This window comes from Bos indicus, chromosome 8, assembly GCF_029378745.1.
Source record: "Bos indicus isolate NIAB-ARS_2022 breed Sahiwal x Tharparkar chromosome 8, NIAB-ARS_B.indTharparkar_mat_pri_1.0, whole genome shotgun sequence".
In the NCBI taxonomy this organism is placed as follows: domain Eukaryota; kingdom Metazoa; phylum Chordata; class Mammalia; order Artiodactyla; family Bovidae; genus Bos; species Bos indicus.
The window spans coordinates 100,698,481-100,724,479 of NC_091767.1; the positions used below are offsets into that span (position 1 = coordinate 100,698,481).

The following is a 25,999-nucleotide window of genomic DNA, read 5'->3' on the forward strand; positions in this document are numbered from 1 at the left end:
TTATTGCTTAAGTAACCAAGGCCATTGTGTCTTTGTTTCTTTTATGCTCCCACTTCATTCTGGAAAGGATTTAGGGCAGAGATGATAGACAAGTTTCTTCCGGCACCAGAGTTTACAGACTAAATTCATCCAAGTTTCCTTCTGGAACAAAAGTGTGATGACTCTATAGCCCCAAACTCCTCACAACCATAAGACAGAAAAGACAGAAATTACAACTAAATGCAAATTGGAACCTACCACCATCCACAGGCAATCACTCTATACACACCTATTTCACAACTGTAAAGTGACGAAGGTCACGCACAAGTTAGTTTACTGAGCGTGAGTATATTGTCTTGAATTTTTCTGGTGAGTTCCGCCAAGGACACACCCCTGGAAAAAAATCACGGACACACAGTCAGAGATGTTCCTGTGTTTGTTGTAAGTACATTTTGCCCAGCACTTTTTTCACCGCATCTTTGACTTCTTTGTTTCTTAAACTGTAAATTATGGGATTCAGCATAGGCGTAAGCACTCCATAAAGCAATGAGATGATTTTATCTATTTCTTGTGAGCCTGATGAAGAAGGCTTTAGGTACATGGAGAGGGCAGCCCCGTAATACAAGATGACCACAGTCAAGTGGGCACCACAAGTAGAAAAAGCTTTGTTTCTGCCCTCTGCTGAGCTGATTCTCAGAATAGTGGAAAGGATGAAGACATAAGAGATGCAAATTAAGAGCATTGGAATGGGCAGGAGGAGCACACTGATCACCAGCATGACTGTGTCCATGAGCAGAGACCGTGTGCAAGCTAGCTTCAGCACTGCCAGAATTTCACACGTGAAGTGGTCAATGAGATTCCCACAGCGGGGTATCCGTAGGGCGAAGCTGGTTTCCAGCAGGGCTGTCAGAGAGCCCGTCACCCAGGAGATGGTGGCCATCTGCACACAGACCTGTCTGTTCATGATGACGGGGTATCTCAGCGGGCTGCAAATGGCCACATAACGGTCATACGCCATCACAGCCAGGAGCACACACTCCGTGGAGCCCATGGCAAGGGACAGATACATCTGTACAGCACACCCAGAAAAGATGATGGTTTTCTGGGATGACAGCAAGTTCACCAGCAAAGTAGGAATCGAAGCAGATGTGTAACAAATATCCATGAAAGAGAGATTTCCAAGGAACAAGTACATGGGAGTCTGAAGGCGTGAGTCTACGACAGTGATTAAAATAAGAATGCTGTTGCCCAAGAGGGTTATCAGATACATTAAAAGGCTGAAGATGAAGAGAACAATCTCTAACTTTGGGTATCTAGAAAAACCTTCCAGGAAAAAGAAACTCCAGCTGGTGAGATTTTCGCCTTGCATTCGCTTCCTTTTACCTGTAGTTATTCTAATATGATTCTATTCGCTTTATCTGAGGACAAAAACGGATAGATAAAGTATAATGTTCATTGACTTAGGAAAACACTTTTGCACTTATTTCCACTATTAAAAACACAATTTTACCACAAAAAGTCACAGGACAATGTATCTATTGATCGAAGAGGAGGGGAAACAGGTTAGATCTACATAAAAAGTTGCTTCTTTCAAAACAAAATTTAGAGAAGAGTGAATTTGAAAACAAGAATAAACAAATTTAATATGTGAGTCTCAGCTTGTAATCCTTTGCTTGGCACACAGCGGGCCTTCAGTAAACAGTTGAAAGTACTCAGTGATGAAAAATATGAAAGAACAATGAATATATTATTGAGCACTAATTAGAAAAGTCAGTCAAATAAATGAAGAAAAGAAAGCACATTTGTAAAAATAAAAACCGGTAATGATCTTCACTGGAAGAAAAGGAGAATTCTTGGAAGGAACAAGTAAATGAATTTTAAACTAACACCTATGAAGTTCTGGCCAGCTAACAGCTTGGAGGTCCATATACTTGTTTCAAAAATGGTGACATTGTTTGTAGTGTTGCAGATACCCATTCTGATTCTATGTAAGAGCCAGTTTACAAGTCATGCAAAATAACCCACCTCATTTAAAAATTGTTACATCCACTATAAAGTTTTATTCATTATAGGGGCCCATATCGTTGTGAGTATGTAAATAGTTTTAAAAATTATATCCAGGCAATACTCCTGTTATACACTAAAACTCATGAAGATTCAGGAAATGTAGAAATGAAACTCCCTTTAAAACTTATCTTAAAATCTCTGCAACAAGACGGATAAACTTGGAGGATATTGTGCTTGGTAAAATCAGTCAAAGACAAATACTGTATGATATCACTAATAGTGGAATCTAAAACAGATGAGTGAATATAACAAAAAAAGATTACAGATCATCTAATTATCTACAAGACACTTTTTTTTTAAATCTACATCACACTTAAGGTTTTATTTCTTTTATTTTTACATTTCCCATAATTAACCAAAAAAAATTTTTTTAACTTACCTTGCTTATGCACTGATGTTGTTCTTTATCACCATCAGTCTTTTTCCTTTCCCCACTAGTTCTTTCCTTTCTATTTTCAAATATACTGTTCTTAAAAATTCCCTTCATTGTCATGCTACATACACAAATTGCATCCTATTTTTGCTCTTCCTTTCACAGGTAAATTCCTCAGTTATATGGTTTATCTTGCAGCAATTCACTCTTCACTTTCTCATCACTAATTTGTTAATTTCAGTCAATATTATCATTTGTCTTCCAGGTCTTCGTACTTAAACACCTGGCCTAAATGGTGATGGTGAAAATAATAATGTCGTGGGCAATGCCTTATATCATGGCTGTATAACAGGGACATATTTGTCAAATACCTTTCATTCTATTACATTATTACCTCTGACCTCTTCCTCACTGTATCACATATCCAGTCTATTATCAAACCTGGCAATATTTTTTCCTGTTTAGTTATCAGACCTCCAACAGCTTACATCGAGCTCCAAACATTATCAGTAATCCTGAATACTCTGAGTATTTTAGAGAATACTTGTCAGTACTACTGCCCTCTGTGGTGACTGAGCAGGCAGAGTTTCTGCTTTTCTTCCTAAGAACTTCATTTTTCCTACATCCTAGGAGTTAGTTCTTATTTATTTGTTAGTTAAGAGATGACTTCTTAGAAACTTCTCTACCAGATTTTATATTTAACAAATTTCCTACAAAAAATTTATTATATTACTGCAGGAGTTGATTTCAATGAAACAGGTTTTAAGACTGCTGTTCTTTAGCAATGAAAACAGTTTTTTCAAGAATTTAAAATCAGCTCAGTTGCCTGGGACTTGACATCTTCTATTGTTTAAAAATAGTAGCCAAGAAAAACTGAATTCCCTATCACCAATGCCAATTAAAATATTGTTTATGATATACATCATAAACTTAGCTATGTGCAAGAAAGAATGAATTGCACCCATGTTTAAAATGTTAAACATATTCCTTAAAAGTCAACAATGCAAATCATTTCTTTCAGAAGAATTGTCTGTTACCTCTGTAACTAAAAATGCCAAAGTGTAACAATTGAAATACTATGCAAATTTAAATGCTCTGTTGTTTTGGGGGAATACCTGTTGTCCCTGAACAATTTAAAGTTCAGCAGCTATAAAGTTCATGCAGAGGTTTGAAACTTTAGATCCTTCAGGGATAAAGTCCCAAAGATCCAATTATATCAAACTTTTAAACATTGAGACAAAGAGTGAACCACAGTTCTCCCAAAATAATTTCAAAGAACTCATAAAAACAGAATTTTCTTTCTCCTCTCTGTCCAATCCAGCCAATGAAGAGTTTTTTTCTTGAAAGATTACAGTTAGAGTACTTCACAGTGTATAGAGAAAAGAGAGCCCTAAAATTCTAAAACCTGTATTTTTTTTTTACTTGTAAAACTACACGTATCTTTTTTCATTTGTGAAACTGCTCCCTAGTTTTCGGAGATTAAAGGAAGAAAGTTTACTCATTAAGCCACCTGTCCCAGCAAAGGATCAGAACTTTTATTCAATTGGGCTTCCCTGATAGCTCAATTGGTAAAGAATCCATCTGCAATGGCAGAGATCTGACCTGGGTTCGATCCCTGGATTGGGAAGATCCCCTGGAGAAGGGAAAGGCTACCCACCCCGGTATTCTGACCTAGAGAATTTCATAGACTGTATAGTCCATGGGATCACAGAGTCGAACACGACTCAGCTTAGCGACTTAAAAAAAAAAAAATTATTCAATTACATATATTGAGAGGGCCTTAAAACAAAAGACACAGCCCCCACCCACACCTTTGTTTCTAAAGGCAATTCTCAATTAAAAGGAAACATAGCTCCTTAGAGAAATGGCTGATATCAAGGCTAGTGCAGGTAAAGGAGAAGATTCAGTTCAGTTCAGTCGCTCAGTCATGTCCGACTCTTTGCGGACATGAATCGCAGCACGCCAGGCCTCCCTGTCCATCACCAACTCCCGGAGTTCACTCAGACTCACGTCCATCAAGTCAGTGATGCCATCCAGCCATCTCATCCTCTGTCGTCCCCTTCTCCTCTTGCCCCCAATCCCTCCCAGCACCAGAGTCTTTTCCAATGAGTCAACTCTTCGCATGAGGTGGCCAAAGTACTGGAGTTTCAGCTTTAGCATCATTCCTTCCAAAGAAATCCCAGGGCTGATCTCCTTCAGAACGGACTGGTTGGATCTCCTTGTAGTCCAAGGAACTCTCAAGAGTCTTCTCCAACACCACAGTTCAAAAGCATCAATTCTTCAGCACTCAGCCTTCTTCACAGTCCAACTCTCACATCCATACCTGCTTGCAGTAATTTATTGCACTATATCAGTAAGAAAGTGTGCAAAGAACAACTGGGATATATCAAAGGGCTTTAGGAGCCCACTTGATGAGGCTCCCATTGGCCAGGTCTGGGACAGATTATTTTGAGCATCAAAGTAAATAATGGTAAAAGCAGATTATAATCCATAGAAGGGGATAAGTGCATCAATTTTTTTGGAAGGAAGGGAAGAAGGCAGAGTCTTCCTTACAGCAGAATGCGAAACTATAAACATGGAAGAACAATGTAGTTAGAAAATCATCAATCAAGGATGGGCTGTTACAGTAATAGATTATCATAGGTAAAGTGTTACTGCAGGTAAATGTAAATATCAAAGTTGCACAAGCAAAAGTTGGATAAGAGACAGGATATTTACATGATGTCAATGTATCTTGCAGCAAACTACTTATTAATTTCAAAAACAAGATAGTAATAGCTTTATACCGGATACCTTAACATCACCAATAATGGGACATATATCCATGTGACCTTGAGAAATCTATATGCAGGTCAGGAAACAACAGTTTGAACTGGACATGGAACAACAGACTGGTTCCAAATAGGAAAAGGAGTAGTCAAGGCTGTATATTGTCACCCTGCTTATTTAACTTATATGCAGAGTACATCATGAGAAACGATGGGCTGAAAGAAGCACAAGCTGGAATCAAGATTGCCGGGAGAAATATCAATAATTTCAGATATGTAGATGACACCACCCTTATGGCAGAAACTGAAGAGGAACTAAAGAGCCTCTTGATGAAAGTGAAAGAGGAGAGTGAAAAAAGTTGGCTTAAAGCTCAATGTTCAGAAAACTAAGATCCTGGCATCTGGTCCCATCACTTCCTGGCAAATAGATGAGGAAGTGGTGGAAACAGTGACAGACTTTATCTTCTTGGGCTCCAAAAGCACTACAGATGGTGACTGCAGCCATGAAATCATAAGACGCTTACTCCTTGGAAGGAAAGTTATGACCAACCTAGATAGCATATTAAAAAGCAGAGACATTACTTTGCCAACAAAGGTCCATCTAGTCAAAGCTATGGTTTTTCCAGTAGTCATGTATGGATGTAAGAGTTGCACTATAAAGAAAGCTGAGCACCAAAGAATTGATGCTTTTGAACTGTGGTGTTGGAAAAGTCTCTTGAGAGTACCTTGGGCTGCAAGGAGATCCAACCAGTCCATCCTAAATGAAATCAGTCCTGAATATTCATTGGAAGGACGGATCCTGAAGCTGAAACTCCAATACTTTGGCCACCTGATGCAAAGAACTGACACCTTTGAAAAGTCCTTGATGCTGGGAAAGATTGAGGGCAGGAGGAGAAGAGAACGACAGAGGATGAGATGGTTGGTTGGCATCACAGACTCAATAGACATGAGTTTGCATAAACTCCGGGAGTTGGTAATAGACAGGGAGGCCAGGCTTGCTGCGGTCCATGGGGTCGCAAAGAGTTGGACAGGACTGAGCGACTGAACTGAAACTGATATCCACGTGCCTCCCCTGAGGACACAATAGCACTTCTGGGGTATTCCTCTCAAAAGTACATAACCTGAATCTAATCATAAGGGAAAACTAGTCAATTAAACTGGGGGATACTCCACAAAATAACCAGCTGATACTTTTCAAAAATATCAAGGCCAGGTCCCGGCAGGTGGCCTAGTGCTCACATGGCAGTTTGCATCACCTTGCCCACAGGGTGCATGATGATGCAGGAGCAGGCCTATGCCCGCTTGCATGGCCCGGTCCTGAGCGTGGCAGAAGGTCCGCAGCCCTGGTTCCCCACGCTGCACTGAGGCCTCCTCCCGACTCTACAGCTCCAGCCGTCAGCCATCAGATCCCAGATGGTTGCGTCCCTCAGCACCCACACATGAGATGCCCAGGGACCGCGGGACAGCAGGCGGGCTGCTGGGAGGCCGGGATGCCCACAAGGCCGACGCCTTGATGGTTGTGCGCCCATGGAGACCATCCAGGTGAAGTTTATCCGCGACCAGACGGCCCCTAAACCCATGGTACAGAGGATTCTTCCACACGGTCAGGGAGATTGTTTGGAAACAAGGACGAAAGAGGACTCACCAGGGCTTCTAGTCGCCGCATTTCACCAGATCATCTGCTTCTTGGTCAGGAGCTCGCTGCACGACAGACAGGTGCCCAGGGCCGAACTCCAGCGAGCCCCTGAAACCGCCGACCACCTGCTTTTCGAGCTATCGCGAGCGCAGCCAGGGGCTTCGGGAACACATCTTGGCAAGAGATCAAGACCAAGAAGAGATAAGAAAGCCTTCTTCAGCGATCAATGCAAAGAACTAGAGGAAAACAACAGAATGGGAAAGACTAGAGATCTCGTCAAGAAAATTAGAGATACCAAGGGAACATTTCATGCAAAGATGGGCTCAATAAAGGACAGAAATGGTATGGACCTAACAGAAGCAGAAGATATTAAGAAGAGATGGCAAGAATACACAGAAGAACTGTACAAAAAAGAGCTTCACCACCCAGATAATCACGATGGTGTGATCAGTGACCTAGAGCCAAACATCCTGGAATGTGAAGTCAAGTGGGCCTTAGAAAGCATCACTACGAACAAAGCTAGTGGAGGTGATGGAGTTCCAGTTGAGCTATTCCAAATCCTGAAAGATGATGCTGTGAAAGTGCTGCACTCAATATGCCAGCTAATTTGGAAAACTCAGCAGTGGCCACAGGACTGGAAAAGGTCAGTTTTCATTCCAATCCCAAAGAAAGGCAATGCCAAAGAATGCTCAAACTACCGCACAATTGCACTCATTTCACACGCTAGTAAAGTAATGCTCAAAATTCTCCAAGCCAGGCTTCAGCAATATGTGAACCGTGAACTTCCAGATGTTCAAGCTGGTTTTAGAAAAGGCAGAGGAACCAGAGATCAAATTGCCAACATCCGCTGGATCATGGAAAAAGCAAGAGAGTTCCAGAAAAGCATCTATTTCTGCTTTATTGACTATGCCAAAGCCTTTGACTGTGTGGATCACAATAAACTGTGGAAAATTCTGAAAGAGATGGGAATACCAGAGCACCTGATCTGCCTCTTGAGAAACCTGTATGCAGGTCAGGAAGCAACAGTTAGAACTGGACATGGAACAACAGACTGGTTCCAAATAGGAAAGGGAGTACGTCAAGGCTGTATATTGTCACCCTGCTTATTTAACTTATATGCAGAGTACATTATGAGAAACGCTGAACTGGAAGAAACACAAACTGGAATCAAGATTGCCGGGAGAAATATCAGTAACCTCAGATATGCAGATGACACCACCCTTATGGCAGAAAGTGAAGAGGAACTCAAAAGCCTCTTGATGAAAGTGAAAGTGGAGAGTGAAAAAGTTGGCTTAAAGTTCAACATTCAGAAAATGAAGATCATGGCATCTGGTCCCATCACTTCATGGGAAATAGATGGGGAAACAGTGGAAACAGTGTCAGACTTCAATTTTGGGGGCTCCAAAATCACTGCAGATGGTGACTGCAGCCATGAAATTAAAAGACACTTACTCCTTGGAAGGAAAGTTATGACCAACCTAGACAGCATATTCAAAAGCAGAGACATCACTTTGCCAACAAAGGTTCATCCAGTCAAGGCTATGGTTTTTCCTGTGGTCATGTATGGATGTGAGAGTTGGACTGTGAAGAAGGCTGAGCGCTGAAGAATTGATGCTTTCGAACTGTGGTGTTGGAGAAGACTCTTGAGAGTCTCTTGGACTACAAGGAGATCCAACCAGTCCGTTCTGAAGGAGATCAGCCCTGGAATTTCTTTGGAAGGAATGATGCTAAAGCTGAAACTCCAGTACTTTGGCCACCTCATGCGAGGAGCTGACTCATTGGAAAAGACTCTGATGCTGGGAGGGATTGGGGGCAGGAGGAGAAGGGGACGACAGAGGATGAGATGGCTGGATGGCATCACTGACTCGATGGACGTGAGTTTGGGTGAACTCTGGGAGTTGGTGATGGACAGGGAGGCCTGGCGTGCTGTGATTCATGGGATCGCAAAGAGTCGGACATGACTGAGCGACTGAACTGAACTGAACTGAACAGGGCCTGGAGGCGCAACAACACTGAACACGTGATCGAACACATGAATGAACACGTGGACAAACACGTGGACGGCTGCTCGCTGGCAGTGAGGGAATCTACAACGGCACCACCCCCCGCCCCAGCCTTTCTAGACGTGGCCCTGGGGTGCATCATCCACGATGAGGTGGTGAAGCTGCTCAACAAAGCAGGGAAGATGGACCGAGCCCTGAGGGTCTGATAGGGAAGGCTAAGTAAGGATCTATAAAAACAGAGATACCTTATATTGAATTTTAGGCTGTTGGCAGGTCTTAGCTATTCTCTACTCCCTCTGTTATTCCAAAAAATTCAGTTAAAGTCATATAAATACAACAGTCTTTGGTAATGGAGCTGTGGCTAATGGAGGAACAGGAGTAGTTGCCAGAATGGGGAACTTGTGGTTTGCAAGGCATTTAAGGAAATCCCTGTCCAATCATTAGCTGACCACCAGGCTAACTGAACAGAGTTAGGTGATCAAGTCCAATAAAGAACTGAGACTTTACAGAGTTGGTTCAGGAAGTAACTAAAAAAGAACAGAGCAAGTGGCAACTGTGCAATGGGAAGAGAATCCCATTTCCAGATTTGCCATATAATGTTTTAATGTCCAGTTTTCAACAACAAAAAAAATGAGACATTTAAAGAAACAGGAAAATATGGGCCATTTTAAAAAATGATAGAAAGGTCAATCCATCAAGAAGACATAACAGTTTGTTGTTGTTCTTCAGTCGCTAAGTCATGTTTGACTCTTTGGACCCCGTGGACTGCAGCACACCAGACTTCCCCTGTCCTTCACTATCTTCCAGAGTTTGTTAAAACTCATGTGCACCGTAATAGTGATGCACTCTAACTACCTCATCCTTTGTTGCCATAACATACCAATTACATATACACATATGAAAAGCAGAGCCCCGAAACACTTAAAACAGAAACTGACAGAGGGAGAACTAGACAATTAACAGTAATAGTTGAAGAATTTAATACTGAAATCTCAAAAAACAAACTAGATAATAGTGGATACATGTATATGTATGGCTGAGTTCCTTTGCTGTCCATCTTGAAACTGTCACTGTTAATCCGCTATACTCCAATATAAAATTAAAAATAAAAAAAGAAACTAGATAGCATATCAATACGGAGAAGGCAATGGCACCCCACTCCAGTACTCTTGCCTGGAAAACCCCATGGACCGAGGAGCCTGGTAGGCTGCATGCAGTCCATGGGGTCGCTGAGGGTCGGACACAACTGAGCGACTTAACTTTCACTTTTCACTTTCATGCATTGGAGAAGGAAATGGCAACCCACTCCAGTGTTCTTGCCTGGAGAATCCCAGGGACGGGGGAGCCTGGTGGGCTGCCGTCTATGGGGTCGCACAGAGTCGGACACGACTGAAGCGACTTAGCAGCAACAGCAGCAGCATATCAATAAAGATATAGGAGATTGACAACACTATAAATCAACTAGATTTAACACCACCTATAGAACACACCATCCAACAAAATATACAAATCCACATACACATTCTTCTCAAGCACACATGGAGCATCACCTGCTGATTTTATGCCATAAGGCAGTATACATTTTTCTTCCTTCCCTCCACAGTAGGCTTGCAAGATCCATGTTGATGAGTGTGGCTGCTGTTTGTTCATTTTTTACTGCTATATCATAGTCTATTTTATGATGATAACATACTTTATCCACTATTCTGTTTTTAGACACTAGACATTTTAATTGGCTTCACTTTTTGGCTACTTCAACCAATGCTGTTACAAACCTGCATGTGTATCTTTTGGTACAAGTCTGAGTATATAATTAGGAGTGAAAACTGGTATGTGAAATAACATGCTTACATCACCTTTAGTAGATTTTAAGTGACTTTCCAACATAGCAGGAAAATTTACTATCACAAGTATCAGTTTCCTATTGTTTCCTAACGAAGTAACCAAAATTTAGTACCCTAAAACAATAGTCATTTTTTTATACCCCATGGAGCCTCCGGCAGGAATTCAGACTATTTAAGGGTATGTGTGAGAACGTGTAGTATGAACTTGATAAGGACTTTGGATTAGAGACTTTTTTCCTTTGCACAGGAGTTTTTGCAAGCTGGGGGCAGAACTGGTGGGCTGATCTCAAAATTAAAACCTTTGGTAAAACTAATTAAAATAGGATACATTTTGTGAATCTATATTCTCCAGGGATTTAAACAGATTGTTATTTTGTCAAAGGATTTAAAGTATTATATTGGGAGTTACATATACAAAAGAACACCTAAAAGCACCCAGATTGCATACTTTTCAAGACGGAATTCTGTGAGCACAAATATACAAAGGGCCCATGGAGGCTTCTCCCCAGATTCCAAGCACACAATGGAATTAATGGTAAACAGGGGTCTCAAGAAGCCTTATTTTCTAAACATAAATTTCTAATTTGGCACTCTTGCCTCTGAAAGTTGTTTCCATTGACAAGAGTCAGGTAGAAGCATAAATTTTTTAAGTTGTTAAAATTAAGCGGTAATGACATCATAAATAGTTTTTACACCAAATTAAATGGATCATGTATGGATGTGAGTTGGACTGTGAAGAAAGCTGAGCGCCAAAGAATTGATGCTTTTGAACTGTGGTGTTGGAGAAGACTCTTGAGAGTCCTTTGGATTGCAAGAAGAGCCAAACAGTCCATCGTAAAGGAGATCAGTCCTGGGTGTTCATTGGAAGGACTGATGCTGAAGCTGAAACTCTGATACTTTGGCCACCTCATGTGAAGAGTTGACTCATTGGAAAAGACCCTGATGCTGGGAGGGATTGGGGACAGGAGGAGAAGGGGACGACAGAGGATGAGATGGATGGATGGCATCACCGACTTGATGGACATGAGTTTGAGTGAACTCCAGGAGTTGGTGATGGACAGGGAGGCCTGGCGTGCTGTGATTCATGGGGTCGCAAAGAGTCGGACACGACTGAGTGACTGAATTGAACTGAACTGAAGTGGGTTAAATCTAATTTTGTGGACAAGGAGAACTGTTTTAAATACATTTGAAACACGATTTGGTTGATGACCATAATCAAGATATAGAACACTCCAAACACCTAAGACCTTATTTTGTGCCCGTTTGCAATCTACTCTGATCCTATGCCTCCAAACTACTGATCTCATCTGTCACTAGTTTTGCCTTTTCCGGAATTTCATATAAATAGAATTATATGATACACAGCCTCATCACTTAGCATAGTGCTTTATGTTTATATTCATCAGTACTGAGTATTCCACTGCATAAATCACAATGGTTTATTCACTAGTTGACAGACATTTAGACTGTCGTCAGTTTTGAGCTCTTATGAATATTTCAGCTATTCACTTACAAGTCTCGTTTTTATATCCAGTCACTTTGTCTTCTGACTGGAGCATTTAGTCCATTTACATTTGAAGTAATCACTGATGGGTATGTACTTACTGATATTTTGTTGTTTTGTAGCTCGCTCTTGTTTCCTCTTTTAGCTCTGCTTGGTTGTGATTTGATGACTATCTTTAGTACTGTTCGGATTTCTTTTTTCTGTATGGGTGTTATTATATACTTTTTGGTTTGTGGTTATGTTTATATATAGCACTCTATACAAATACATGATTAAACTGTAGATCCCTTAAGTTTGAATGCATTTTAACAACTCTGCATTTTTACCTGTTCCACATTTACTATTTACATATTTACATTTTTGCTTTGTGATCCCTTAACTACTTATTGTGGATTTAGATGATTTTACTACTTTTTTAACCTTCCTACTAGCTTTTCATAGGGTTGCTTTACTACCTTCACTGTATATTTGCCTTTATCAATGAGATTTTTCCTTTAGTGATTTTCATCTCTCTGGTTGTGAACGTTCCACTTAAAAAAAAAAAAAAAAACCCAACTGTTATTCTACTCAGTTCATCTGGAACTAGCTTGATGGGAAAAAGAAAAGCATAACAGAAACGGGAGCATTCAAGGCTTATATATCTGCTATGAGAGAAAGAGCAAGTTATCTCTCACCTTCAAGCCTATCTTCCACAGCCTAAAACTTTGGTGTCCGTTTACAACATAGGATGAAACCAAATCTCTGATACTTTATGTATATAGCCAGGTATGTTAATCTTGATCAAAAGCAGAACCGCATCTGGGATTACTTTTATCAAAAAATCCAATCTTTCAATGATTGCATTTCTCCAGGTATTTGACAGCAATTATTCAGGTGTCTTGCTTGTTTCTATTTTGCCTTGAAATTCCCAGACACCTAAGCCAACAATTTCTGCTTGGTTAGAAGTAGCTCAGAATATGGCAGGCAGTAGGACTTTTTTGGTCTTTAAAGAATAACTAAGCAATGTCTTGAAGTTGAACTCTTTTCCAAGAGAACCAGTAAAAATTAATGGACCACTTCAAAGAACTGATCATGCAGCTTTTATTTACCACTTAGTATCTCCTTGGGCATCAGAAGGATTTTCCTTTCAAGACTATCACATGCTTTGCTAGCTCAGTACATATTGCAGAGGATTCTATGAAGACTTTGCATATAAAATACAAAAATCTGTTACATATACATCCATTAACAACAGTTTGTACATTACAGTGGGTGCCAGTGTCAAAACAACTCCCTGCACTTCACAAGCAGCATGACTATATTGTGGCAGCAGCAGATAGGACTTCCCCCGGTGGGCAGACAGTGTTCACACAGTGCGACCGCAACTAGAGCACAGACCGACAGAGTCACATCTTGTTTCCTTTGCTTTTCTCATCAGTGAATACACAAGTGAAGAGATGGGAGGGCAAAGCAATGGGGATTTGTGGCGCTCGGGTGTTGCCGTGCGGGTACGCTGTATTCCAGGCAGACACACTGGTGATTGTAAATCTGACACAGACATTACAGAAGTGGCTGCTCTTTATCACCAAAAAGACAGTTTTATACTTTGATTTCCAATTGCCAAATTTCAGGTACCTTCTGTTCACATTATCAGTTAAATTTGTGACGATATGTATTCCAGGAATAAGGAATTCAGTAGACCCTCTAAATCAGTTGCTTATGTCATGAGTAGCACTGAATGTTCCTAGGGAAAAAATAATAAAGATCTGTTTCAGATAGCTTTGGAAAGTGAAGGCCAAAGATACAGACGTTCACAGGTCCTTTTGCCATTTGTTCACCAGTATCACCATTCCACAATTACAAACTCTCACTTATTAACTCTTTTAAATACATGTACGTGTGCATATGCACACCAACACAAGCTGCATCGGGAGACCATGAATAACGTTACTAGCTGTGCAAATGACTTGGCTGGTCAAGATGAAGGCAGTAAGTGTAGAACTTAGAAACGTGCTTAGAAAACTAAAACAAATTAATTCACTAGCACTAAGCACTAAGGTTCAAGTATCTTAGCACCTCTCTCAGCACCATGGGACATTCCCATTATTGAGTAACAAAAAGTTTAAAAAGCATAACATCTGATGAGGTTTTAAACTTGATATGAGCCAAGAGCACAACTCTTGCCCTTACACTCTTCCTTTCTGCTAATACCTGATCTACACCGCATTCTTGCCTAGGAAGAGTATCCCAGGTACTGAAAACTAAAGTCAGAGGGCACTTAGTGGAAGGGGAAATACTGATCTGAAAAACACCAAGTCCTGTGAGGACATAAGCTTTCTAAAAAATGGGGTTGATTTTTTCTTCCCCAAACACACACAACTCTCAAGTGGAAATCCATGATAGTTTACTTAAAATTCATGATGCTGCCAAAACTCACAATTATATTTAGTATCAGCTAGGAGGATATTTTGGTAATAAACACTTAAACTTTCATTTGTAAAGTCCTTTTCCAATCAGAAGCAACCCCCAAACATAGCATATACAGCTAGGCTTAGGTACTATCTAGGGCAGTGTTTTTCAAACTATAACAACCCACTTATGAGTCAGAAATGAATTCAGTGGGTCTGAAAGGCATTGAGAATGGGGTGGGGAGCTGGTGGGGAGGGATCAAAGCAGATCACACTTAAGAGTATATCATTTCACAAAACATTTTATTTAAGTTAAAGATTTTCTATTCATCCTCTGTCTCTGTCTCACACACACACATACAAACACACAGAGTTCTGGGTCATGATGTAAAAAGTTACTTTGACTATGGGTCACAGTCAAGAAAATTCATTTCCTGCTCCAGGGGATCTTCCCAGCCCAGGGATCGAACACATGTCTTTAGCATCTCCTGCATTGGCAGATGGATTCTTTACCGTAAGTGCCACCTGGGAAGCTCCACTTCGGTTAACAGAGGCCCCCAAAAATAACAACATGGAATTTCCACCCTGCTGTTAACATCAGTAAGGGGTCAGAATTGAGTGAAAGTCAATTTTGTGCTTGGAATCCAAGGTGAGCTAGAGGGTTCTCCATTCACCTTGATAAACACTTACTTAAACTTCTTTCCCCCTTACGTGACATCCCTGGGCAGGAGTATGAGCAGTACAAGGAAAGAAAGAATCCCTAGCTGATATCATGTTATTCCCAGATGGCTAATTAAAATGCTTCTCTTTCTGTCTCACAGTCATATTGTTAGCATAAAAGTGGGTAGAAAATTTTAATTTGCCTTTACAGTTTTGAGATTATAAATGATATAAACCAAAGCACTTACGACATCATTGTTGGTTGGAGTTTTGCAAAATACACACCACAGAATGAACACTTCTGTCCTAACCTACCTTCATCTGCTTTTAAAAGAAGGATGATTAGAATTATCACATAGAAACTCAATTTCCCCTCCCTCTCAATCTGTAAGGTTGGTAGATAACCATTCGAAAAGCCAACCATCTAAACAAATGATAAGACAAATAAATGTTCAGCTTCTGAACTTCAAGAATCCAAGAGTGCTTACATAATGGGTCAGTTCAGTTCTGGTGCCAGGACGGCTGTACCTTCTCATCTTGGGAATTTCTCAGGCAGGTCAAGGTTAGCACTGATTGGCAGCAGGGTGTAAAAGAAAAGTGTCCTGGGTAGGTCATCAAACATGCAGGTTCCAGCCTCGGCACAGGCCTCCGAATGGAAGCTACATCATCTCATAGCCTGTTTCTTCAGGTTACAGAAGGGGGTTAAACTAAGTGATTTACACAGCCCCTCTTCCTGAAAGGACTTTATAAAATTTGGATGCAGTTCTAAGATTTTTATGCAGGTTCCCGCTGTAACTTTGTCTATTCCTTTAATAACAGCTCTAATTCTTTCAACAGCTATTTCTGTCAGTTTCACCTACAACCACCTGTCAAATATCATCCAAGGTTCCATTTAGCTTATCCAGTCCAGATACTTTTAAAACATCGAGTAAAATAAAGCTAATAAGGAACAAAATTTAAGGCATTTTTTTTTTATTTCAGCCAAGGAATGATGCATGCTACAGATTAATCTTTACTTTCCCCACTTGGTTTTTCAAAGAACACCACCGTTTCAAACCCCAGTGAACATGGCACTTGTTTTCTTTCTTCCCCTTCTAATTCACTGCAGACTTTCAAGTGTTTTCTTCAGTAACGATGCTTTCTCCTGCAGCTCAGGTCTGCTGTCTGTCTCCATGGCTCCTAAAGACTCAATCAGGACCACTCTGCACTCAGGGGTCAGACTTGCCCACTGTTTCGATTCTGAACGGAAATAAGAAACACAAAAGAATCCTTATAGAAGAAGCAAGCAGAAAACCCCAAACTATTCTTTCTGCTTTTATGCCACACATCCTATCCCTGAAGTAAATGCAATAACTGTTCTGCATATAATGATCACAGGTTTAACAGTTGTCTCAGAATCTAATTATTGACAATAACCTGAGGACCTATCAGGGGTTTCATCCTCTGCCTCCAGAGCTGCTGGGACAACGAGAATGAAGGGTCACTGAAGCCACTCAGGAGACAGGGCACATAGTGACAAAAAGCCATTGCAGCAACTGAGCTGAATATATCTTTGTAAGCTAAGCTCAGTAAAAAAAAAAATCAATACATCTGAAAACTGTAGAGACAGTTTGAACGGATGATACTTTATTACACCTTTAAGAGAAGCATAGAAGAACTACATGCATGCTCAAAATTTTAGAAATTCAGAAAGTACGTCAGATACTAAATCTTGTTTATGAGGTTCTGATACGTTCTGATGATGGAGTTTCAAGCTAGATATTTCACTGTTTAGCCTCATTTTCCTCATCTAGAATGTACGCATACATATGTGGCAAACACGAGAATCCAGGGATATATCTAAGTTCCTAGCTTTCATTTCAACAAGGAAAATGGGATTATGAGATGTGCAATGCTACTGAAACAAACAGCCTATTTGACGGAGCCCTAAGAGATGCTTTAATTGCTAGGCAAGGACAGAGACAGAATGAGAAACCGCAAATACATAAGGCTCTACAGAAAACTGTTCCATCTTCCTCATTCTTTATTCGTATGGCTAAAATAACAAAAAACAGGAAACAGAAAAAAAAAGAAAAGAGGCCTCCTTCTGAAGTCAGCAGCAGATACACTACTGGAGAAATGCTACCAGTCTCCTGTTACCAGTGATAGAACAGACCATTAGATAAAATCACTTCTGTATAAGACAGCTTTTAAAAAGGAAAACAGAAAAAAAAAATCAACTAAGAAAACTGCAATCAAATTTGATGATTCGGGAAGTTAACTGTTAAACGTTTTCCTAACTTCACTTTTCAGTGCGTCATTGTTTACTGACATGAGTGCAGTGAGTTCTGCCCTGCCACTGTCAGCCGCCTGCTGTAATTAACCAAGACTAACTCAAGATTCACTACAGAAACTAAATCTTTTTTTTTTTTTAACTAATTAATTTTAGTTCAGTTCAGTTCAGCAGCTCAGTTGTGTCTGACTCTTTGTGACCCCATGGACTGCAGCACACCAGGCCTCCCTGTCCATCACCAAGTCCTGGAGTTCACTCAAACTCATGTCCATTGAGTCGGTGATGCCATCCAACCATCTCATCCTCTGTCGTCCCCTTCTCCTCCCGCTTTCATCTTTCCCAGCATCACGGTCTTTTCAAATGAGTCAGTTCTTCACATCAGGTAGCCAAATTATTGGAGCTTCAGCTTCAGCATCAGTCCTCCCAATGAATATTCAGGAGGAGGCTAATTACTTTACAATATCGTGGTGGTTTTTGCCATATATTGACATGAATCAGCCACGGGTGTAGTGTACATGTGTCCCCCCATCCTGAAACCTCTCCCCACCCCATCCCTCTGGGTTGTCCCAGGGCACTGGCTTTGAGTGCCCTGCTTCATGCATTGAACTTGGACTGGTCATCTACTTTACATGTGGTAATATACATGTTTCAATGCTATTCTCTCAAATCATCCCACCCTTGCCTTCTCCCACAGAGTCCAAAAGTCTGTTCTTTGTATCTGTGTCTCTTTTGCTGTCTTGCATATAGGATCATCATTATCATCTTTCTAAATTCCATATATATGTATTAATATACTGTACTGGTATTTCTTTCTGACTTACTTCACTCTGTATAATGGGCTTCAGTTTCATCCACCTCATTAGAACTGACTCAAATGTGCTTTTTTTTTAATAGCTGAGTAAGATTCCATTGTGTATATGTACCACAGCTTTCTTATCCATTCATCTGCTGATGGACATCTAGGTTGCTTCCATGTCCTAGCTATTGTAAACAGTGCTGCAATGAACACTGAGTTACATATGTCTCTTTCAATTCTGGTTTCCTCGGTGTGGATGCCCGGCAGTGGGACTGCTGGGTCATATGGCAGTTCTAGTTTCAGTTTTTTAAGGAATCTCCACACTGTTCTCCATAGTGGCTATATTAGTTTGCATTCCCACCAACAGCCTAAGAGGGTTTCCTTTCTCCACACCCTCTCCAGCATTTATTGTTTGTAGACTTTTTGATGGCAGTCATTCTGACTGGTGTGAGGTGGTTCCTCACTGTGGTTTTGACTTACATTTCTCTGATAATGAGTGATGTTGAGCATCTTTTCATGTGTTTGTTGGCCATCTCTATGTCTTCTTAGGAGAGATGTCTGTTTAGTTCTTTGGCCCATTTTTTGATTGGGTCGTTTATTTTTCTGGTATCAAGCTGCATGAGCTGCTTGCATATTTTGGAGATTAATTCTTTGTCAGTTATTTCATTTGCTACTATTTTCTCCCATTCCGAAGGCTGCCTTTTCACCTTGTGCAGAAGCTTTTAGGTTTACTTAGGTCCCATTTATTTCCATTACTCTGGGAGGTGGGTCATAGAGGATCTTGCTGTGATTTATGTCAAAGAGTATTCTATGTTTTCCTCTAGGATTTTTATAGTTTCTGGTCTTACATTTAGATCTCTAATCCATTTTGAGTTTATTTTTGTGTATGGTGTTAGAAAGTGTTCCAGTTTCATTCTTTTATAGGTGGTTGACCAGTTTTCCCAGCACCATTTGTAAAAGAGATTGTCTTTTCTCCACTGTATAATTTTGCCTCTGTTATCAAAGATAAGGTGTCCATAGGTACATGGATTTATCTCTGGGTTTTCTATTTTGTTCCATTGATCTATATCTCTGTCTTTGTGCCAATACCATACTGTCTTGATGACTGTATCTTTGTAGTATATTCTGAAGTCAGGCAGTTTGATTTCTCCAGTTCCATTCTTCTTTCTCAAGATTGCTTTGGCTATTTGAGGTTTTTTGTGTTGGAAACCAAAACTTTATTGAGATAATCACAGTTCATAGTGCATTAAAAGTATATATAAAATAGAAGTGTACCAAATTTAACACTTCATAAAGTTTGAAGGTTTTAGCTATGTACATTAAACTTTCATGTACAAATATATTAATTTACATTTTGGAATATATGCTTCATTAAAAATAAAAACAGAAAATAAAAAAATTCCTAAAACATCTGCCATAAAGTTTCCTTGGCTTTCCAATCCTCCAATCAGAAGTATCAAGAACTCACCTTCAAGTTTTTTAAGCAGCAATTCTATCACAGATAAAGCTTCTGTTCTCACAGATGAGTAGGTCTTATTTTCTAAGAAGGAAATCATATAGTTCACATTATTCATTTTATATGCCTTACAAACAGTACTTTTAAGATTAAGTTAATGTTACTGAAAAAAAGACATTCAGAAATTATAAATTCAGAAAAAGATATACCTATTCTTAAGTAATTATCCCTTTGCCAATTATCACCAAATATTAGAAATATGCTGTAAGTCCATATTCCTTACTTCAAAAAAAAAAGCCATCAATGAAATATACCAATCTCCACAATAAATGGCAATATTTAAAGGACCCATTTTAGAAGTCAGAAATCAAAAGACAGTATCTCAAACACATATTGACCTCATAGGATACCTAAGAAAGTCTTAAGGTTTTCATGACCTCTTCATTTTAGCAAAGAACATGATACAACCCAGGGGTAAAGAGCCAACTCGGGGACACCTGGCCGGGACCCGACCCCACAAGCACGTTTCTTAGCTGCCAGTTCTTTATCCAAAACCATGTGGCTACCTCCAAGGATCACCAGTGAAATATGCTTCCTTGGTGTCTACTCTACACGGAGCATCTAGCTCACAGTGAAACTGTCTAGAGAAGAAACTGACACATAACCAGACCTGAGTCAAAGAAAGAACAAAATAAGGTTATGACAGGTTGTCATGCTACGAAGTTCACAAGTGCTTAAGAAATGGTGGTGAGCTGGCAACCAGACACAGGAGTCAGCCCAAAGGGGCTTCCACTGGCCAAATCTGGGATAGTTTCAGCAACAAATTAATTCAGGAAAGTAATTACAAACCAACAGGGAAATGAAGGGATTCATGAAACAATGTGGATAACAGATTAATAAAGAGTTCAGGAGAGGGACCTGGCTTATGAGAAGATATCAGTTGTCAAAGGGTAAATGTAGAGGAAGTGCTAGAGTTGGAAAATCCTCTTAGTAAAAGCTGGCTCAGGAAAACCTATCAATGCATGCCGAATCTAGAGGAGATATTTTGAAAACCAGCAGTCCATGTACATGGTCTTAAAGTGTCTTCTCCCAGACTGCTTAGAAGACACAGTTCTGAAGAGGAGCAGGTTATTTGAATGGTCTTAAAATATGTTCTCCCACAGGCTGCTTACCAGACAGAATGGGAAAAAACAGTAACCATACAGCAGAGAAAACTGAGTGATACCTTGACTGGATCATCACAATTAACCTCACCAATGAGGGCAGAGGGACAGTGTGCCTCTTGATGGGAGAGGACACACCACTTACAGAGAAGCACAACTGGGAGCTCATAACCCGGATCTGATCACGGGGAAACACCAGGCAAGCAGCAAATGACAAACATGCTAGTTTTAAAGCGGGGCAAGCTGAGGCTTTTCTTCAAAACTGTCAATGTCATATAAGACGGAAAAAGGCCGAGGAAGCACTCCAGATTAAAGGAGACTAACAGGATATGACAACTATCAATAAATGCACCAAATGACTCTGAACCAGATTCCTTAAGGAGAGGAGGAAAAAATTATATAAAAAACATTACTGAGTCAACTGAAAACCTAGAATATGAATGGTTAAAAATACTACATCATTACACTATCTAAAGTTGGTAACTATACTATGATTATGTAAAAGCAGGCACACTGAAGAACTTAGGAGAAAAGGGGCAGGATGTAAGCAACATACTTTCAGATGTTCAGGGAAAAGTATTATATGTGTACAGAAGGCAAATCAAAGTAACTGGCACAAAATGTTAACAGGTGACTTTGGGTAAAGCATATGCAAGTATCATACGCACTATTACTGTACTTTTCTCTAAGTCTGAAATTATTTCCAAATACAAGGTTTTAAAAAATACTGATCACAAAGGCTATTCTAATCTAGATGTTGAAATCCTAATTAGTTTCAGGTTAATACTTTCCAGTTTGGGGGCACATACTGAGTCTACTAAATAGACGAGTTCAGTAGTTGGTTCCATGAATTTAGTTCCCAGCACAAGGCAGGACAAAATGAAAACCCCCTTATCCATGTCAAAAAGTGAAAGCGAAAGCCACTCAGTCATGTCCAACTCTTTGGGACCCCATTGACTGTACAGTCCATGGCATCTTCCAGGCCAAGAATACTGGAGTGGTAGCCTTTCCCTTCTCCAGGGGATCTTCCCAACCCAAGGATCGAACCCAGGTCTCCGGCATTGCAGGCGGATTCTTTACTAGCTGAGCCACAGGGGAAGCCCAAGAATACTGGAGTGGGGAGCCTATCCCTTCTCCAGCAGATGCTCCTGACCCAGGAATCCAACCGGGGTCATCTGCACTGCAGGCGGACTCTTTACCGTATCAGTTTACCACTCACCTAAAGAATATGTGATTGATTTACAAGTTTCAAGGAGAATTTCAGCCAGAGCCTCAGGATCTGCATGTTCTTCTTCTAAAAGCATTAATCTGTACAAATCAGAGAGCAAGATCCAAATACTAGTTATTTCAGAAACATTCTAAAGCCTTTCTGGCACAAACAACTCCTATCTGTATGTATTACTTTATGATGTCATTTTAGCTTTTTGAAATTTAAAAGAATTCCACTGATTATACATAAGATGCTAAGGGGAAGGGGAAAGTAAAATAAATGACTGAACTATGAAGCGAATTACCCCTGAAAAAAGGCATTCATCGCCTGTAGGACTCCCAGCTGCACTTTCCATGTGCTGAGTTTCAGCCGTTCACACATCAGTTTGCACAACTCCTGACGATAACAACCTGGGAAAAAAGACAGATTGGGACAGAGCAGGACAGAGTATGAAGAAGCAAGAGACAGAGCAAGTGAGAGAAACAAAGAACAGAGAGGAAGAGAGGGACAAACAGAGAAAGGGTGGGATTCGGGGGGTAAGTGGAAGAGAGAGGGAGAGAGGAAAAAGTGAAAAAACAAAAACAAATGCCTTTAATTAAAGCCAGGAAATTTCAAAAACACTTCAGTATGACTCTGTTCAATTCCCACAAACCTCCTTGATCAGAAATATGCTCCCCCTACCCTCAAATCATATATAACTATTCAAAAGTTGTAACTATTCACTGTCAAAGCAATTTCCTTCTCTACAGAACTGACAGTCAACCACACTGTGTTTTCCCTGTAAAATACCCTGAATGACGGCCAAAGAAAGCAGGACTCTGGAGGCCAGGGGTCCTTGCTGGACACTCACAAGCTTATGCATATTGCAGACTTAACTAGAGTCAGTGGTGCTTTATTCCAAATCTGTTATGCCAACTGCACTCTTATTATAATTATGTAATTAATATTTTGCTAAGTGATGAAAGAGGAACATAAAACTCAACAAAGTAGTTTTTTGTTGTTGTTGTTGAGCTCAGTTATATCTTTATTAGGAAAGCAGTTATTTTTTAAATGCTACAGAATTTAGTAAGATTCACAAAGGTAAAGATAGATAGGGGTTAAGAATCTAGATTCTGCATTTGAACCGCTTCCTAAGAAATTGTGCTTTCTTTCTCTACTATAAAGAAATAAAAACAAAAACAAAAAAAGGGAATAAAACCAGGAATTGAAGATGATGAGTAAGATGTATATGAGAAGCCAGTGTGGAAGAAATTCTCAAAGGCCTTTGACCTTCCCCTGTATGTGAATGTACATCTCTACTCCTTACACTAAGACTGCCTTGTATGTGTGATCTTTTTATATAACTCCCTATTTGAATTTTTTCCACCTATCAAGCAAAAGTTAATAGTCCTAATGAAATCAAATAAGTGGGCTTCCACTGAAATCCAAACATAACACCAAGAAATAAAACCTCTTACAAATCTGTATCTCTGGGAAAACCCATCCTATACATAGCAAATATCCTTTTTGAAGTTCACACAAAGGATGGCAAGGCTCAATGACACTCTTAAGTGTGATTTTAGATACATCCGAAACATTATAAAAACAGAGAGACATTACTTTGCCAACAAAGGTCCATCTAGTCAAAGCTATGGATTTTCCAGTAGTCATGTATGTATGTGAGAGCTGGACCATAAAGAAGGCTGAGCACCAAAGAACGGATGCTTTTGAACTGTGGTGTTGGAGAAGACTCTTGAGAGTCCCTTGGAGTTGGGGATAGACAGGGAACCCTGGTGTGCTGTAGTCCATGGGGTCGCAAAGAGTCACAACTGAGCAACTGAACTGAACTGAATCAGAGTCAAGGATGCTTTTCATAAGATTCAGGAATATTCAGATGTAGGATGCACTGCAAGAACCAATACAAGGCAAACTCCTACTAACTATAACCTAACCCGCGAGTAAAGGTTTATTATTTATTTAAACCTTCACTGATAGCTCAGTTGGTAAAGAATCCGCCTGCAATACAGGAGAGACCCTGGTTCAATTTCTGGGTGGGAAGATCCGCTGGAGAAGGGATAGGCTACCCACTCCAGTATTCTTGGGTTTCCTTTGTGGCTCAGCTAGTAAAGAATCCGCCTGCAATGCAGGAGACCTGGGTTCAATCCCTGGGTTGGGAAGATCCCCTGGAGAAGGGAAAGGCTACCCACCCCAGTATTCTGGCCTGCAGAATTCCATGGACTGTATAGTCCATGGGGTCACAAAGAGTCAGACACAACTGAGCAACTTTCACTTTCACTTTTCACTTGGAAGGATTATGCTCAATTCTGCAAATCTCTCAGAAAATTACGAGTTTCTCAGGCAGACAGATTTCATTTGCTTATTGAAGGTTAAGCAACAAGGCTGTTAATTTTGAGACAGAGAGACCCCACTAATAAGTTCCATGGATCTCTCAGAATACAGTGCCATAAACAAGACCAACAGAACTCTTTTTAGTCAAATTATCTACATAAAATGTATCACAGTTGTTATGGTGGTTTAGTTGCTAAGTCATGTCTGACAGGCTCCTCTGTCCTTGGGATTCTCCAGGCAAGAATACTGGAGTGGGTTGCCATTTCCCACAAATTCACATGTTGAAATCCTAATAACCCCAAGTATCTCAGAATGTGACTGTGCTGGGAGACGGTTTTCAAAGAGACCATTAGGGCCCTAATCCAAGAAGACTGGTATATAAGATATAAGAACATTAGGACACAGAGACATGGATGGCCATTTACAAGCCAAGGAGAAAGAGCCCAAAAGAAACCTCAACACTGTTGACATCTTGATCTCAGACTTCTAGTCTCCAGACTTTGAGGAAGGAAGCCACCCAAGCTGCAGGACTATGTTACAGTGGCCGTACCAAATTAACAGTCAATGAGATTATTTGTCAACAGAGAAGTAAGATTTATATTGGATAATCCTCTCTATTCATCAGTCAGGCTCTATACTGCAGCTATAAACCATCACACAGAACGCCTCTGCTCTCGTGAAGTAACTCCTGACTACAGCAGCACTTCTCGAAACGCAGGTTCTGTTGCTTACGCTGGGTCTCCACACTTCGGGGCCAGGCTTTGCCCAGGCTCTCAAAGGCTCCCAGCAGAGATTCCAGCTGGAGCTCCTTTTCCTTCTCATTCTCATCTTCATTTTTGGTAGTCCGGACTCCAATGCTTTCAGGTGAGTTCTGAAAGGCAAAAAAAAGAAAGCAAATTAAAAAAATTTTTTTCTTTGAAGTTACAAGTATACTATTAAAACATTCAGGGTACCAGAGTATGAGATATTAACCAGGAATTAAATGCTAAATTCTCTACCATGGGTTGCCCTATTCATTAAAAGAATTTTGAACGGAAGACTACATCTCTCCAATAAATTTGGGTGATCCTGTAAAGGACTCTGTGGGCAAAGGTGAAAAAACCTATTGTATATATAGTATTTTGAGCACAACACACAAAGGGTGGCATTACAATCATGGAATTAAAGGAGAAAGAACTCGGTAATGATCTAAATCCAAACTCTGTCTTTATAAGATAAGGAAACAAGCTGGGAGGTCACTTGTCCAGCTGGCTGGTGAAATAATGCATTTAAAACACATGTCTCCCAAATCCATACACTACCATTATGTATGTAACAGAAATTATTTAAACAACTTTTTTACAACTGCAAAATAGCAGCAACACAAGAAACCAAATAAAAATGTTATTTAAAATACTTTGTGTTTCACCAAAAAAAAAAAAATTGGTAAACCATACCCTTCTCTGAATCAGTGTCCAACCTTTAAAAATAAGAACTTCATTATCCAAAAGAAATCAAGGTCCATTTTTGATCAAAGTCCCCCAATCTGTAGCAAAGGCAGTCAACAGTGGCAC

The 25,999-nt window shown here is 40.2% G+C and overlaps 2 protein-coding genes across 7 annotated transcripts in view; both read right to left on the reverse strand.

Moving 5' to 3' along the window:
* Nucleotides 1–304: 304 nt before the first annotated feature.
* Nucleotides 305–1,348, reverse strand: OR2K2 (olfactory receptor family 2 subfamily K member 2). The gene has a single exon (XM_019965738.2). It carries the CDS (start codon nt 1,346–1,348, stop codon nt 398–400), a length of 951 nt encoding a protein of 316 aa, XP_019821297.2. The 3' UTR covers nt 305–397.
* Nucleotides 1,349–13,236: 11,888 nt separating this feature from the next.
* The window catches only part of ECPAS (Ecm29 proteasome adaptor and scaffold), a 110,025-nt gene continuing 97,262 nt past the window's right edge, over nt 13,237–25,999 (reverse strand). For 5 of the 6 annotated variants that reach the window (XM_019966715.2, XM_070795274.1, XM_070795272.1 and 2 more), the window contains 5 exons: nt 25,179–25,317; nt 22,423–22,528; nt 22,128–22,216; nt 19,758–19,829; nt 13,237–16,460 (listed from right to left, as the gene is read on the reverse strand). In XM_019966715.2, coding sequence (XP_019822274.1) covers nt 16,321–16,460; nt 19,758–19,829; nt 22,128–22,216; nt 22,423–22,528; nt 25,179–25,317 — 546 coding nt within the window. In that variant the 3' untranslated portion in view covers nt 13,237–16,320. The remainder of the gene's footprint in view (nt 16,461–19,757; nt 19,830–22,127; nt 22,217–22,422; nt 22,529–25,178; nt 25,318–25,999) is intronic. The other variant, XR_011568196.1, reaches the window with a different exon arrangement.

Bases quoted from the DNA above. Each gene is read 5' to 3' on its own strand.
- OR2K2 (XM_019965738.2), bottom strand. From the start codon at position 1,348: ATGCAAGGCGAAAATCTCACCAGCTGGAGTTTCTTTTTCCTGGAAGGT.